At 38.3% G+C, this 17,995-nt stretch overlaps 1 protein-coding gene across 2 annotated transcripts in view; it reads left to right on the top strand.

Moving 5' to 3' along the window:
• FBN2 (fibrillin 2) overlaps positions 1 to 17,995 on the top strand; it is a 257,700-nt gene that overhangs the window by 110,596 nt on the left and 129,109 nt on the right. For both annotated transcript variants that reach the window (XM_047859972.1, XM_047859981.1), the window contains one exon: positions 14,815 to 14,940. In XM_047859972.1, the coding sequence (XP_047715928.1) occupies positions 14,815 to 14,940 (126 nt within the window). The remainder of the gene's footprint in view (positions 1 to 14,814; positions 14,941 to 17,995) is intronic.

The following is a 17,995-nucleotide window of genomic DNA, read 5'->3' as shown; positions in this document are numbered from 1 at the left end:
GTATGAGTGGGGGAGGGGCAGAGAGAGAGGGAGACCCAGAATCCGAAGCAGGCTTCAGGCTCTGAGTTGTCAGCACAGAGCTTAACTGGGGGGGGGGGGGGGGGGGGAGGGGGGGGTCAAACTCCCAAACTGCAAGATCATGACCTGAGCCAAAGCCTGTCACTCAACACACTGAGCCACACAGGCATCACAAGATGTTTTTATTTTTGATTTAAATCCAAGTTAGTTAACATATAGTGTAGTAATGATTTCAGTAATAGAATTTAGTGATTCATCACTTACATATAAGTGCTCATCCCAACAAGTGTCTTCTTTATGCCCTTCCCCATTTTTTAAATATGAAATTTATAGTCAAATTGGTTTCCATACAACACCCAGTGCTCATCCCAAAAGGTGCCCTTCTCAATACCCATCACCCACCCTCCCCTCCCTCCCACCCCCCATCAACCCTCAGTTCTCAGTTTTTAAGTCTCTTATGCTTTGGCTCTCTCCCTCTCTAACCTGTTTATTTTTTTTTTCTTCCCCTCCCCCATGGTCTTCTGTTAAATTTCTCAGGATCCACATAAGAGTGAAAACATATGGTATCTGTCTTTCTCTGTATGACTTATTTCACTTAGCATAACACTCTCCAGTTCCATCCACGTTGCTACAAAAGGCCATATTTCATTCTTTCTCATTGCCACATAGTATTCCATTGTTTTGACAGGCCCCTTGCCCATTTAGCGTATCCCCCTACCCAACACCCCGCTAGTAACCCTCAGTTTGTTCTCTGTGTTTAAGAGTCTCTTATGGTTTGTCTCCCTCTCTGTTTTTATATTATCTTTGCTTCCGTTCCCTTATGTTTATCTGTTTTGAGTCTTACATTCCACATGAGTGAAATCATATGAAATTTGTGTTTCTCTGACTTATTTCGCTTAGCAGAACACACACTAGTTCCATCCACGTTGTTGCAAATGGCAAGACTTCATTCTTTCTGATCACTGAGTAGTATTCCAATGTATATATATATACCACATCTTCTTTATCCATTCATTGGTCAGTGGACATTTGGGCTCTTTCCATACCTTGGCTATTGTTGATAGTGCTGCTAAAAACATTGGGGTGCCTGTGCCCCTTTGAACCAGCAATTTTGTATCCTTTGGATAAATATTTTAGTAGTGCAATTGCTGGGTCGTAGGATAGTTCGATTTTTAATTTTTTGAGGAACCTCCACACTACTTTCCAGAGTGGCTGCACCAGTGGCATTCACTGTTCCTCTTTCTCTGCATCCTCGCTAACATCTGTTGTTGCCGGAGTTGTTAATGTTAGTCATTCTGACAGGTGTGAGGTGGTATCTCATTGTGGTTTGGATTTGTATTTCTCTGATGCTGAGTGATACTGAGCAATTTTCATGTGTCGGTTGGCCATCTGGATGTCTTCTCCGGAAAAGTGTCCATTCATGTCTTTTGCCCGTTTCTTCACTGGATTATTTGGTTTTGGGTGTTGATTTTGATAAGTTCTTTATAGATTTTGGATACTTAACCTTTATCTGATATGTCATTTGCAAATATCTTCTCCCATTCTGTCAGTTGCCTTTTAGTTGTGCGGATTGTTTCCTTTGCTGTGCACAAGCTTTTTATCTTGATGAGGTCCAATAGTTCATTTTTACTTTTGTTTCCCTTACCTCCAGAGACATGTCAAGTTAGAAGTTGCTGTGGCTGAGGTCAAAAAGGTTGTTGCCTGTTTCCTCCTTAAGGATTTTGATGGCTTCCTGTTACATTGAGGTCTTTCATCCATTTTGAGTTTATTCTTGTGTATGGTGTAAGAAAGTGGTCCAGGTTCCTTCTTCTGCATGTCGCTGTCCAGTTTTCCCACCACCATTTGGGGAAGATGTCTTTTTTCCGTTAGATGTTCTTTCCTGCTTTGACAAAGATTAATTGGCTGTACATTTTTAGGTCCGTTTCTGGCTTCTCTCTTTTCTTCCCTTGATCTATGTGTCTGTTTTAGTGCCAGTTCCATACTTTCTTGATGATTGTAGCTTTGTAGTACAGCTTGAAGTTGGGAATTGAGATGCCTCCATCTTTGGTTTTCTTTTTCAGGATTGCTGTGTCTCTTCAGGGTCTTTTCTGGTTCCATACAAATTTTAGGATTATTTGTTCTAGCTCTGTGAAGAATGCTGGTGTTATTTTGATATGGATTGCATTGAATATTTAGATTGCTTTGGGTGGTATCGACATTTAAACGATATTTGTTCTTCCAATCCATGAGCATGGAATGTTTTTCGTGTCTTTTTCAATTTCTTTCATAAGGTTTCTACAGTTTTCAATGTATAGATTTTTCACCTCTTTGGTTAGGTTTATTCCTAGGTATTTTATGGTTTTTGGTGCAATTGGGATCAATTCCTTGATTTCTCCCACTGCTGCTTTGGTGTGTAGAAATGCAACCGATTTCTGTGCATGGATTTTATATCCTATGACTTCGCTGAATTCATGGATCAGTTCTCGCAGTTTTTTTAGTGTAATCTTTTGGGTTTTCCATGTAGACTATCATGTCATCTGCGAAGAGTGAAAGTTTGACTTCCTCCTTGTCACTTGGGATGCCTTTTATTTCTTTGTGTTGTCTGATTGCTGAGGCTAGGATTTCCAACACTTTGTTGAATAACAGTGGTGAGGGTGGATGTCCCTGTCATGTTCCTGACCTTAGGGGGAAAGCTCTTAGTTTTTCTCCATTGAGGATGATATTAGCAGTGGGTCTTTTATATATGGCTTTTATGATCTTGAGGTATGATCCTTCTGTGCCTACTTTCTTGAGAGTTTTTATCAAGAAAGGATGCTGTATTTTGTCAACTGCTTTGTTTGCATCTATTGAGAAAACCATGTGGTTCTTAGCCCTTCTTTTATTAATGTGATGTATCACATTGATTGATTTGCAGATATTGAACCAGCCTTGCATCCCAGGAATATATCCTGCTCGATTGTGGTGAATAATTCTTTGAATGTATTGTTGGATCCAGTTTGTTTATATATTGTCAAGAATTTTTGTATCTATGTTCATCAGGGGAATTGGGCTGTAGTTCTCCTTTTTAGTGGGGTCTTCATCTGGTTTTGGAATCAAGGTAATGCTGGCTTCATACAATGAGTTTGGAAGTTTTCCTTACATTTCTATTTTTTTGCAACAGCTTCAACGTAATTGGTGCTAACTCTTCTTTAAATGTTTGATAGAATTCCCGTGCAAAGACAGATGGCCCTGGACTCTTTTTTGTTGGGAAATTTTTTATTACCAGTTGGGTTGCCTTACTGGTTATGGGTCTGTTCAACTTTTCCATTTTTTTGTGTTTCAGTTTTGGTAGTTGATATGTTTTTGGAATTTACCCATTTCTTCCAGGTGCCCAATTTATTGGCATATAATTGCTCCTAATATTCTCTTATCGTTGTTTGTATTTCTGCATTGTTGGTTGTGATCTCTTTCATTTGTGATTTTATTTATTTGGGTCCTTTCTTTTTTCTTTTTGATCAAACTGGGTAGGGATTTATCAATTTTGTTAATTCTTTCAAAGAACCAGCTCGTGGTTTCATTGATCTGTTCTACTGTGTTTTTCTTGGTTTTTTGTTTTTTATTTTTTATTTTATATCAATGATTTCTGCTCTAATCTTTATTATTTCCCTTATTCCGCCTTTTTTGGGCCTTGTTTGCTGTTCTTTTTCCAGCTCTTTTAGGTATAAAGTTAGGTTGTATATTTGAGACCTTTCTTTCTTCTTTAGAAATGGCTGGATTGCTATATACTTCCCTCTTATGACTGCCTTTGCTGAATCCCAGAGGTTAGGGGCTGTCATGTTCTCATTTTCATTGGCTTCCATGTACTTTTTATTTTCCTCTTTAATTTCTCAGTCAACCCATTCATTCTTTAGTAGGATGTTCTTTAATCTCCATGTATTCATGGTCTTTCCAAAATTTTTCTTGTGGTTGATTTCAAGTTTCACAGCATTGTGGTCTGAAAATATCCAAGATATAATCAATCTTTTTGTGCTTGTTGAAGGCTGATTTGTTTCCAGTATGTGATCTGTTCTGGATGATGTTTCATGTGTACTAGAGAAGAATGTGTGTGCTGCTGCTTTAGGATGTAATGTTCTGCATATATCTGTTAAGCCCACCCAGTCCATTGTGTCATTCAAAGCCATTGTTTCCTTGTGATTTTCTGCTTAGATGGTCTGTCCATTGCTGAAAGTGGGGTGTTGAAGTCCCCTACTATTATGGTATTATTATCAATGAGTTCTTTATGTTGGTGATTAATTGATTTATATATTTGGGTGCTTCCATATTGAGAGTATAAATAGTTTTTGGTGGATAGACCCCTTAATTATGATAGAATGCCCTTCTTCATCTCTTGTTACAGTCTTTATTTTAAAATCTAGTTTATCTGATATAAGTATAGCTACTCCAGCTATCTTTTGACAGCCATTAGCATAATAGATCATTCTCCATCCTCTTACTTTCAATCTGCAGGTGTCTTTAGGTCTATAATGGGTCTCTTGTAAGCTGCATATAGATGAGTTTTATCTCATATGGGGTTGTGTTTTAAAACCCCACACTTCAGAGATTCTGCAGCTTGGATTCACACCGACTCTTGGGGTGAAGATCTCACTTAGCAATGGCCAGGTACCACCTTGCCCTAGAAAATGTTTGTGTGATCCTGCAGTGGTAGAGGTTCAGAGACTGGGGCAAAGGACAGCACACAGCTGGTGCCAGGTTTTACTGCACTCTGGTGCCTTTTCCCAATTGCAGCAAATTTGCCTGCTCTGTGGGGTCTGCTGGTACCTTTGCCTGTGAGGAGGCCATATGGCCTCTACCAAATGCATTTCAAGCAGGGGAACCACTTCTCTCCATGTATCACATGGACCCCTCAGACCCCACTGCCTGCTCCCCGCCCTACTTCCTCAGCAGAGCACCTCCAGGCACTGAGCTTCCAGAACTTCAGACTCTGCACTCCACTGTTTGTACGATCCTGATGGTAATGAAACCCTCTCTTTTCTTCCTATCAGTGGTTTTGGGGAACAGATTTCTTGTTCAATCACTTGCGAGTGTTTTTACTCTTTGTCTCTTTTTCTCTCCAATTCCTTTTGGGGGAATGTATTTTCTGCACTTTCCCAGTGCACTGCTGTCTCCCCTCTGCGGTTCTTTTTCCCCCTCTCCTCTGTCCTCTCTCCACAAAAACAGCTTCTTACCCTCTTCAGCTTTTCTCTCAAGTTATGCAGATTGTTGTGTTAATCCTCAGATTAATTTCCTAGGTGTGCAAAAATGGTTTGGTGCTGGTCAAGCTGTGTTTCAGGGAGGAGATAAACTAAGGGTCTCCCTGCTGCCCCACCATCTTAATTCCTCCCCTGATAAAATTTTCTTAAATCAAGGGTTTTACTGTATTAAGCCAAAATACATCTTGAGATCCTGAGGGTTTTATAATTACATCTCAATGTCCTAATGCTTAACAAGAAAAAAAAAGGGAACAGAAAATATTAAATTCTTGCATTTTGGCCAAGTCCAAATGGTTATAGCAAATTTAACTTTGGAATTTCCTGACTTTTTTGTTGTTCAAATTGTAGGTTTTACCCAACATTAAAGGAGGCTTTCAATTTAATTTCCCTGTATTTAAATGTTTAAGGCAGTTGTGGAGGGCAGAAAGGATGGGAAGAAAGAAACCTTCTGGAGGACATAGTTTTACCAGCTCACCACTCAGTTGTTAAAAATATTCTCCTCTAGAAGCTCAGCATCCTCAATTTAAGTCTTCATTGTTTCAGAACTTGTAGAGGATTTCATCTTACTTGTTTAAAAGAGTAACATGATGTTTCCACCCTGTGTAAATTGGAAAAAGAGACAGAGAAAGGAAAGGAAAGGAAAACCCATTCTGGTAAATATCTCCGCTTCCCAAGAAATACCATTGGGGGATGCAGACCAAAAATGTAAGCTCCTATTGTTTGCCTGGGTATTCAGTGACTTTTATGTCTTTTGAAATAGAAGTAGCTTTCCAACTGTTGTTTTAATCTTAAAAAGCCCAGTAATGCAAGTGCCTCTTGCTGCTGTTACTTCATGCATCAGTTACTCCAAATGAGTGTTTAGAAAGATGCAGTATTGATTTCAAGCCAAAAGAGAACCATTTGTTACGTGGCTATAGAAGTGGTCTTTTTAAATAATGTCATTATTCTGCCTAAAGAGACAAAAGAACTTTTTAAAAAAAGTTTATTTATTTTGAGCGGGGGAGAGAGAGAGAGAGAGAGAGAGAGGATGTGCATGGAGGAGGGTCAGAGAGAGAGGGAGAGAGGGAATCCCAAGCAGGCTGTGTGCTGTCAGCACAGAGCCTGACGTGGGACTCAATCCCATGAACCGTGAGATCATGACCTGAGCTGAAATCAAGAATCAGACGTTTAACCAACTGAGCCATCTAGATGCCCCCAGACCAAAAACAAAAAACAAAAAAACAAAAAACAAAAAACAAAAACAAAAACAAAGCAGTTAATTAAAAAGTCCCTTTAGTGCTCATTAAGGTTAACGCACAGAGACTATTTTAAATGTACTTCCTTAAGATTAATAACAAGAGGAAAGAGGGACCAAGAAAGAATATATAATAGTACTATAGTGAAATGCTGAGGTACCACAAGCATATTGATAGTAAATGATAGACAGCATCCCTGTACAGTGGATATACAGTGGATTGGGGTATTTTCCATCATCCTAAAAAGATATTTTTCCCTTTCTATCTTCATTTTGAGCTACTGCCCTCTCTTTTCTTTCTTTTCCACATCAGACTTGGGAATTATCTACAGTTAGGCTCTATTCTGACTTATTCTAGAACCCTCTGCCGTCTGTGCAGTCACGTGAAACTCATTTCATCAAGATTACCAGGTAGGCTTTTCCTACTCCGTAGCTTGCCTGGTATTCCTGCAGAAAAAAATCATCTACATGTGGTTGCCTGCCCCCAGCCCCCATCACTGGAGTGCCTGTGTCTGTCTCCTGTATCTCCTTCCTTCGTGTACAGCCTCCAGTAGGCCTCTACACCACCCCACAGTTATGTCAGCCGAAGCATGCGCAGATATTGTCTGTAGCACCTCCGGACCCAGCCTGTGGGTGTGTACCTTACCAGTGCTTCCCATATACCTCATTGCACTCCTGCAGCTGGGGCCGCTCTTGACTCCTCCCTTTCCTGACATGACTGTCCTTTCTTCCCCATTATCTCTTGGATTACTGAGGCACCTTTCTTTGGGATCTCCCTATCTCCTACTTGTCCCACCGTGGTCCTTTGTCCACATTGTAGGCACAGTGATCTTTCCAAAGTCCATGGTTGGCCATGTCCCTCCTGTGTTTGAGTCCCCCAACTTCTTGATAAAATTCCTGCATGACCATCCTCTGCTTTCCTCTCTAGCTTCCTTTCTTTCTATGCACTCTTTGATTCAGTCCACTAACATTTACTTCCTCAAATAAATCATGCCCTTCTTGCCTCACCTTTTGGGTATGCTCTTCCCTCTGCCTGGAAGACAGTACTCCACTTCATCTTCGTAGCCTGGTGGGGGCCTGTTTTCTGACATGTTTTGGTGCTATGACTGTCCTGTGGAAGTCTGTCCTGACCCATTTCTCTTCTGTGTTTCCCTTTCATCCTGCGCTGCTCGTTGCACTGCTCATAGTATTGGTCACACCACATTGACATCAGGTATAACTCTGATCTCTCAGCTACCAGCGCCAGCTTCTGGAGAAGGGAGTCCAGCAGACCCCAGGTTTCAGCTCTGCTCACTGCTGTGAAATTCTGTTTGTGTCCAAGGAAACGTTTATCTCGTGTTTTGCAACCAGCTGGGTCTCTTGTTATATTTTTATTTTTTATTTTTATATGTCATCTATCACTGTTATGTGATTGGAGCAGAGGGGAGTACCAGAGCATCTTGACTGGAAGTCACAATCTGCATGTTTAGTAAGCCTTCCAGGTCATTTTGTGTGTGTGTGTGTGTGTGTGTGTGTGTGTGTGTGTGTGTGTGTACGTTAAAGTTTTGTAACATCTGTCCTTTATTTTACCTAAAAGACTGAAGCTATTTGACATGAACTTATTCAACCTCAGATTCTCTTACTACAACCCCATTTTCTATATTCCCTGCCTTTGATGAAGTGTCTTCCCATCTTTCCAGAGCAGAATGTTCCAGCTCTGTACTTTATTCCATCACCTTTCTAAGACTCCTGACTCTTGATGTTAATTGGCTCAGTTTCTAACTTGTGTCTCTTCTCTTTCCTGACTCTTTGTCTTATCTATATTCAAGGCCATCTACATCAAACCTCTGTCCACTTTCTCTTTAGTCTCCTGTCACTATATTCTTTCTGACTTTGTTCACTGTGAAGTTTCCTAAAAGCATAGTCTGTAGCAGCAATCTCACTACCACCCCACCAATTATTTCTTACCCCTTTGTAAAATTGCCTTTGTTGTCATGAATCCTTCGTAGCATTTATCATTCTTGGTTACCCTTTTCCTTCTTAAATATTATTCCTTGATGTCTTAGTTTCCTAATTTTGCTATAACATATTACCAAAAACTTAGTGAACACAGAGTTATTTTTTTACCGTTTTGGAAATCACATGTCCAGAATGGGTCTCACTAGGCTGAAGTCAAGGTATCAGCAGGACAGCCTATACCTTCTGCAGTGTCTAGGGGAGAATTCATTTTCTTTACTTACCTGATTTCTAGAAACGTCCTTCATTACTGGCTTGTGGCCCCCTTCCGTCTTCAAAGTTAATGGTGTAGCATCTTCAAATCTCTCTCCGGATCTGACATTTCTACCTCATCTCCCACTTATAAGAACTCTTGATTATATTGGACCCAGGACCAGATAATCCAAGACTATCTCCTCATCTCAAGATGAGTTGATTAGCAATCTTGATTCTCCCTTGTCATATGAACTAACATATTCATAGGTTCCCAGGATTAGGACTCTGACTTCATTGGTAGAGTTACTGTCCTGCCTGTCACATTTGACCTCTTTAATATATAAATTGTTAAAAAAATGAATAAATAGGGGCGCCTGGGTGGCGCAGTCGCTTAAGTGTCCGACTTCAGCCAGGTCACGATCTCGCGGTCCGTGAGTTCGAGCCCTGCGTCAGGCTCTGGGCTGATGGCTCGGAGCCTGGAGCCTGTTTCCGATGCTGTGTCTCCCTCTCTCTCTGCCCCTCCCCCGTTCATGCTCTGTTTCTCTCCCAAAAATAAATAAAAAACGTTGAAAAAAAAATTTTTTTAAAAATGAATAAATAAAATTTACATCACTTTTCAGTAATCCTGGTGATCTCTCTTTTCTTTATTTTCTTCACTCACTTCACACTGATGGTTTCATCTGTGTTTATCTCTAGCTGCTGGTCCCTTTATAAAGATCTACCTTGGATTTTCAGCTACTTTCTAGATATTATTAGCTCAAAATGTTAGTGATGAAACCATCAACTTCCCCCAAAATATTTTTCCTTGATTTTATTAATTTTGTTAATATAAGTTCAATAATGAAATCTTACCATCCCTTTCTCTTATTCTTGCTTTGACTTTCAGGACCTTTCTTTCATTTATTATTTCCTTTCCTAGTCCCCCCTCATTAACTGCAGCCTGGATCATGTTATTATCTCTACTGTCCCTGCCCTGTTCTTACCTTAGCCCTGTGTTTATCAACATTGGCAGATATTTTTACCAAAAGTAAAAATCTCTTTTTATTAAGTTTTTAATTTTAATTCCAGTATAGTTAACATACAGTTTTATATTAGCTTCAGGTGTACTCTTTAGTGATTCAGCACTTCTGTACATTGTTCAGTACTCATCGTGTTAAGTGTACTCTTTAAACCCCATCAAAAGTAAAATTGTGGGGCGCCTGGGTAGCTCCATTAGTTGGACATCCGACTCTTGATTTCAGCTCAGGCTGTGATACCCAGGCTAGATGTATACCCAAGTTAAATTAGAGCATATGTCCACATAAAACTAGTACCCAAGTGTTCATAGCAGCTTTATCCACAACAGCCAAAAAGATGGAAACAGCTTAAATATCCACCAACTGAGGAATGAATGAATAAAATGTGATATATCCATACAATGGAATATTATTCAGCAATTAGAAGGAATAAGGTACAAATATATGCCGCAACATTGAGAAACATTGAAAACATGCTAAGTGAAAGATGCCAGTCACGAAAAACCATATATTTTATGATTCCATTTATATGGAATGTCTAGAACAGGCAACCCTATAGAGACGGATGAGTTGTTATTAGTTGTGGATTTTTTAGTTAGGTTACTTACTCTTTGAAGCATAGAGGCAGGTCAGGAGAGTGCTGGGATGGAAGTACTTCTGGGGTAATGAACATGTTCTAAAAATAAGTTGTAGTGGTGGTTGTACAACCCTGTAGATGAACTAAAAACCATTTAATTTTTCACTGTAAGTGGGTGAATTGTACTACCATATAATATTATATTTCAGTAAATCTGTTTATGAATAATCAGTGGAATTCTGAGTACAAGTAATACACACCATACTTTCAAAATCTGAAAAGGGGAAAGCAAACGTTAATTTTCCATTACAGCTTATTTTGCCATTTTGATAATGACTGTTGTCCTCATAAAGGCTTGAAGGAGGTAGCCATTTGTTGCACTTAAAATTTAGTCATAAACTTAAATAGCATATTCATGGTTCAATGTAAAATGGAAATACATTTTTTTTCCTATACCAAAAAGAAAAGTATGCAGACTAGACCAAATACATGTAGTTCCTTGGCATTGATGGAAATAAAATACAAACACTTGTTTAAAACAAAATGTCTTGTTTTGTTTGTTCTAAGTTCTCTGTAACATAATTGTTACAAGGACTGCTTTATCATATGATGTCCGTATTGGGATTGACAGAATCTCTAGGGCATTGTTCTTAGAATTCAGTGATATGAGATCACACTTAGCACTGCTTATCAAATTATTCATTATATTCTGCTTAGAGTAAGATTTACAGTAAATGTTGTAAATGTTGGTTGACAAATATGAGGTTCTGTGGTTTGGCAGTCAAATCTATCAGATGGTTTTGCTTAGATCTAATTCTCTTTAAAAAAAAAATCTATATTCAACTTCTTCAAATTTCCAAGCTCTTTCCAGTCCTTCCATGGCACACCCAACAACCCTCTCCTTTTGACAGTGTTGTTGCTCACCTCCATTCCTCATACTCTCCCTCTTCTCTCCTTCATTTTTCCTTCCCAGTCTCCTATGCTGACTTTGCTTCCTTTGGCTTTCTTTTTTTATATGGTGGTGGTTCTCAGAAGTTCCCTCCTTAGATTCAACTCTTTTCATTCATGTATCTTCTTTGGACTTCTCATTTATGGTTACAACTTCAAATACAGTCCATTGAGTTGGTGATAAATAACAAATGTACATCTTTACCCCTTATATATAAGTTTCAATTTTGTAGCTATGTAGTTGGAATTGCTGCCCATTTCTCATAAAAATCTCAAGTTCAAAAAAGCCAAAACCTGGCTTAACCTCAAAATGTTCCTCCATGTCCCATTCTCTGTTAATAGCACTACCATTGTCTCCCTCGCTAATCAAGCTAGAAGTTTACAATCCTGTTGCAAAAATCCTGTTGATTTCTCCTTCCTCGTGTCTCATGAATATGTATTCTCTTCCTCATCATAAGGCCTCTTCCATGCTGTCATCACTGATCACTGGACTATTCATTGTCTACATTAAACACAAGAATTACCTTTCTAAAATATTGATTTGCTTACATAATGTTTTTACTTAATTTAAACTTCTTCATAGACACCATAAATCATCTCAGAATAAAAGTCAAAGTCCTTGGGAGGACTCTCCAGGGTTCATAGTATGACTAACTAGCTAAACTTCACTTCTGTCAACTTCCTACCCATTCTGGTATACTTTCCATGCTCCAACTGTGCTATATTTTCAGATATACTCACCCATGCTGGTTTCTATTCTTGTTGTTCTTTATTAGTCTAAAACTGACTGCATTCTACTTGCCACAGTAATTGGTTCAGGACTCCAGCCCTTTGCCAATCAGCATATTCTCCTGGCTAAAGGAATATAGATCAAACATTAGGACAAAAGAGAAGATTTGCAGGTGCTCGTGGGAAAACGTTTTCTCTCTCCTAAGAGAAAGCCCTGGGAAGAGACACCCTCTCTTCTAACTAGATGTCCTAGTCAAAGGTCTAGCCTAGAACTGCTACAGCCTTTTTGCTCCCATCAAGGAAGGCAGTCTAAGAATCAAGTCAAAGCACAGAGGATTGCATAGTTGAACACATCTCAGAGAAACTGAGCAACAGACCTTGGCTTAAACCAATCCTGACGTCCATGCCTATGGACATCCAAATACGTAAGCTGTTAAATATTTCCTTTATGTCCATTTAGACCAGTTTTTCTGATATCTGCCCACAAAAGCCTCCAAACTGATAAATAAACTTTAAAAAATATTTCAAGGGAATGTGGGTGGAGGCACATCAGATATGCAGAGGATGAATGAAACCAACTCCTTTTATTAAGACTTTGCCTTTTGCTGTGAATACACTCCTCACCCTTAGACACACTTATTTATATCTCACCATGCAGTGTATACTTTATATTTGCACACATCCTTCTTACCATAAACATTAATGATAAATTTAAATATTAATTGATGAATAAATATTGGGCATGACTGCATTGAAATGCAGAGTGTTTTGGTCAGTTAAAAATAAAGCACTGAATTTTAAAAATTAGGGTAGGGAGTCTACCCAAAAATGAAATAAATTCCTATTTTTCATATAGGATTCCTAAATACTTGAGCGAGAGCCTTTTACATACAATTACTTGGAAGCTAACTTTTTTAAGGTTTGTAGTTAATTCTAAGAATTTTGAAACATGGAGTTTTTGTACAATAAAATATTTAACACAAAACCACAAATTTAATATCACTCCATGTGTTCCTCTCTGTTCCAGATTTTTTAACGAAAAAGAAAAATGTCAAACATCTTTTAGTTTTCTACTCTTTGTTGTTAAGGAGGGTATTTGGAAATAGAGCACAAAGAAGCTCTTTATTATGAAAGGAAATGCCTAGAAATAAGAGTTAATGCTTAAATGAAGGACTTAAGGTTTCTAATTTTTAAGAATTTAGATCAATCCTGGTCTTCATAAGTGCCTTGACTGTTGGTATGACTTTAAAGGATCAGAAGGCAACTTGTGGTGTTTCACCTTTGTGCTGCTTCCTACTTTACTGTGTTCTGTTCTCTTTTATAGTGTTCCTTATCCTGGAGTGATTGATCAATGTAATTGGTGATTAAAGTGTAAATTTCTAGCCTCCTTTCTGTTCTGAATCCACGTTCAGTTTTATTAAGGAGCACTGCACTTAGATAGCAGTATAAGATGCAATAGGTCCTAATTTTGCACACATGGTTTCATTTTGTTGGATTAAATCTGATGGTAACAGCACCACATTATGTATTTGCTTCTCATGAAGTCAATTCATGTTAGAATTCTGCTCTCTCTTAGGGAATTGGTCAATTTTGATTTGTACCACTGTGCCTTCAGTGGCTAACTGCTAAACCTCAAATGAAGATATTATTTCAGGGAATGTCTGAATCTGATAAATTTTTTTATGAGAACATTCCAAGAAGACACACAGGCTTATAGTTATTTCATGACGCAGCTTGTAGTCAAGAGTAACTTGTCAGACTAAATGGGGAAAAAAAGAATGATTAGATTAATAGAGGAATTCAAAAAAGAGATTGCCAACCATTTCTGAAAATTGTGGGGTTTAAAATTTCTTTCGTTGTATTTACAAGAATATAATTTTTTCCTGTTTTGATACATTAAAAAATATATATGCAAATTAAAAAAAAAAACAAAAGAATCTAAAAGCTCAGGTTTGCTGGTCAGTAATCATCCATGTTTATGACTTTTCCCTGTATTCATTGGTCTTTGTGCTTTAAAGAAGATGGCCAACTACTGGGTTTCCCTTACAGTTGCTCATTTCCTTGTAAATGTATTAGCAATTAGCTCCCAGTGTACCTAATTGTAGTTTTGTTTGACTTTCGACCTTTCTCTGCTTACTGAACTAGAAGAAAAATAGATTAAGGCTTATGTAAATGGCCAGGTTTTCTGCTTTAGTGAAAGCTTAAAAGAAAGACCTTTGATTAACGTGTAAGGGGATAGACTAGTCCCAGCATTGAGTAAGCTGAACGGGTAAGTGCAGGGAGGTACAATAGGAAAACTGGACACCTCCCAAAGCCTCCCAACTTTGCCCTCTGCCATGTTTCTGTATTATTTTAGATTTAAAGTTAATTCCCAGAATGTCAAATATACCCATATTCAAATGGAAGTACGAAAACATATCCTGAAGCCAAATAGAAAAAAAAAAAATTTGTGCTGCCTCTGTTGGCTCAAATAATTAGTGTGAAAATTAGCTATAAATTCTTAAATGTATTTAGTTATTCCACATTTTAAAATGTAATCCCGTATGTGTTTTTTAAAAACCATAGTAGGATAATTCCTAATTGATGTAGAATGGAAACTAAAACATTGACATTTTTACTTATTTTCAATTTAAGTTGCATTTGGGGGGGAGAAAAGGATATAGAGTTTTGCTTTAGTTGGCGTTGTTTTACTGCCATGGGAGTTTGCTTTCATCTCAGTTCCCATAGATGTGTGTGAGAAATTCTTCAGGGTCTGAAACAAGAATATATTCAGGGTTATATGATCTGACCTAATCAACCATGAGTACTCTGATACTCTTTAAAAAAAAAAATCCCTTGTAAAAGCTATTTAATGGAGGCCTTTCTCAATCATCTTCTCCTCCTTCCCTTGATTAGACATCGATGAGTGCAGCGTCATTCCTGGGATATGTGTGACTGGCGAATGTTCCAACACCGTGGGAAGCTATTTTTGCGTTTGTCCACGTGGATATGTAACCTCAACAGATGGCTCTCGGTGCATCGGTAAGCCTTGGATTTTTGAAGGCACAATACAGTGCTCCTTTATAATAACAGAATAGCCCAAACACGTATGAAGATGGCAACGATTATAAAACCATTGGGTAAATGGCTGAAAAGGTTGTTTAAAATAAATGGTACCACTATTGAGGGATTGATAGACCAGGTGCTCTTTGCAAAGACTTCAGTTTCACAAGCCATCTGGGTTTGTTTTATGTTGTCAGAGTCATTTTGGAAATGAAGAAAGACTTCCTCAAGACATTGCTCTTGGCCAGTGCTAGAGACAAAAAGGCCGGAGAAAGATTTTTTTTTAATCTGCCTTGGAAGCCGGGATGTAGTAATTAAAGTTTCTTTTGTTGCTATGCATTCATTATGAATGCATGTCAGTGTCTTATTTACTTAGAGCTTATTTATTTTAGTGAAAATAATTATTGCAGAAAAGAAATTGACACCTTTAATTTTGTGTTTTAAACATATTCAGAGTAGAGCCAAATACATTTGTATGTTTTCCTTTGTTTAGACAAATGAAACACTGCTTCTCAGTTATGATGTAGGTCATCCTTTATTGAGCAAAGCTTAAACTTAGGGCAACCATCCAACAGTGAACATGAGGGATGGGGATCCCTCCTTCAAAATACTGTGTTGTCATCCTAAATAATAGAAGAACAACAATGGCTGTCATAGAAGAAACAGAGGTAGTGGTAGTGAAAATAATAGCATTTATGGGGCACCTGGGTGGCTTGGTCAGTTGGGCGTCTGATTTTGGCTCAGGTCATGAACTCATGGTTCATGGGTTCGACCCTGTGTCGGGCTCTGTGCTGACACCCCGGAGCCTGGAGCCTGCTTTGGATTCTGTCTTCCTCTCTCTGTTCCTCCGCTGCTCGCACTCTGTCTCTCTCTCTCTCTCTCTCTCTCTCTCTCTCAAAAATAAATAAAAATTTTAAAAATTAAAATAAATAATAGTTACCATTTATGAGACACATGCCACATGTAAGGCCTTGGACAGCTATCTTATCTCATTATCTCATAGCTGTGGGACCTTGAGCAATATACTGACCTGTCTGTATTTCAGTTTCTTCTAGTAAATGTGCAATAAAATATTCTTTATTGTTTTTTTCCTTTTTTTTAACTTCAAGTTAGTTAACCTATAGTGTAATATTGGTTTCAGGAGTAGAATTTAGTGATTCATCACTTACATATATCACCCAGGGCTCAACCCAACACATGCCCTCCTTAATGCCCATCACCCATTTAGCTCATCCCTCCCTCCATACCCCTCCATCAACCCTCAGTTCTCTATATTTAAGAATCTCTTATGGTTTGCCTCCTTCTCTGTTTTTATTTTATTTTTCCTTCCCTTCCCCTGTGTTCATAAAATATATTGTTATTATGAGGAGGAGAAGAAGGATATATATGCCTGCACTGGACCCATATGTTATGTAATCCTTGTAATAGCTCTGTGTGATATGTGTAATTATTCAGATTTGCAGACAATGACATTTGAGGTTCAGAGAATTTAAGTGACTTACACAATAGTACAGAGCCAATAGATGGAACCAGTGTTCTTATCCAGATTGCTCCAGTAACACCTGCATCTGTGTTACTGCCCCACTACGCTGCCTCCTTACCTACTTTAAGGCAGTGGATAACCTGTGTCTAAATATCAAGGTCTTAGCCTGAGTGGTTTCTTTAGCACCATATGAACAATCTGCTTTAAGAGGTAGGATGTCTGCTTCTAGCCTTCCTCTCCCCTCTTAGAGTGACAAGATTTGAATGATAGTTGTTTGTTCTTTATGAATGCATCAAAGTTCCTATCTTACGTTAGGTCAAACATTTTATGTGGAATATTAGGTCTATAACATGGAGAAAATTTAATCAGTTTTAGGGTCAGTATGCCCATTGATTCACTGCATGTAAGTCTAATTTATGTAACATAATTTCAAAGTCAGCTGTCAGTGAGAGTTGAAAACTAGTAAGAACTACCCCCACTGGCTTGATTTTCTAAAACTGTGTAGGAAGATACTGTGTGTACACACACATCCACACATTCACCACCTTGAAACAGACATAGACCCAACGCTGTAGGAGAAATAGCCATTTGGAAGCGATCATTGAACATCACTTGCTGGATGCCATTGACCCTGGTTTCAGGAAACTTATGTTCTAGAATATGGCAAGGTGAAAAAGGGAGGCTGGAGACGTAAGCGACTCTATTATTGTGAAGTTCTGGAAATCCAAATAAGGTATTTTATTTGTAGGCACTGTAGAGTAATTGAAGGCCTTTGAGAATGGATTGGAATGGAGGTTTTTAAGGGGTGATAAGGGAGATAAATTAGCTAGAAAGAAGAATTTGACGCAACAAATGTTAGTCTTTTATGTTTCCAAATTATATCCTCATGTTTGATTTTTTAAAATTTCTAAATATTTTAGTCAACAATTTGTGTTTTTTTTTTTTTCTTTTTTGCATTGAAAAAGAGGCATAGTCTTTGTTATATTCTGATAATCAAGATCAAGATTCCCAGTGATTTATGGAGGTTGTTTCTCTTCGGTGTCAGATATTTGATTTACTTTGAAATTACCATAAACTCTCTTCATCTCTTGCCTGTCTCTGTAAAGTTTTAAGTCTTTACCTGAACATTCAAAGCCCTTCAGAACCTGGTCCCAGCTTTTATTCAAGATCCATTGCTAATAGCTTGCTGCCTCAACACTCACATTTCTGTCACTGCTGTACATGACCAAACTGCCATACCTTTGTCCATGATAGCTTCTCTTCTAAAGCATCTTGATGTCCCCTCACTGTGCTCATTAAAACCTGACTCGTCCTCTGAGTCCCCAGTTAGATGTCACATTTTCTTTTTGGGCACAATTAATCAGCCCGTCCCATAATATTTTTCATTTCCTTCATTTCTGGCTTTCTCACATTGCACAGATATTTACACTCTATATGTCAGTCAGACTATAAGCTCCATTGGTTCTGCGTTATGCTGCTCCCTGAGAGCCTCACATGATGACTTGTGTAGTCCTGTGGGCTCAATAAATCTTTTACGAATGGATAGAAAAC

The sequence above is a fragment of the Prionailurus viverrinus genome, chromosome A1 (assembly GCF_022837055.1).
Source record: "Prionailurus viverrinus isolate Anna chromosome A1, UM_Priviv_1.0, whole genome shotgun sequence".
NCBI classification, from domain to species: Eukaryota; Metazoa; Chordata; class Mammalia; order Carnivora; family Felidae; genus Prionailurus; species Prionailurus viverrinus.
The sequence above is the reverse complement of the archived record's forward strand: the minus strand, read 5'-3'. Positions and strand labels throughout refer to the sequence as shown.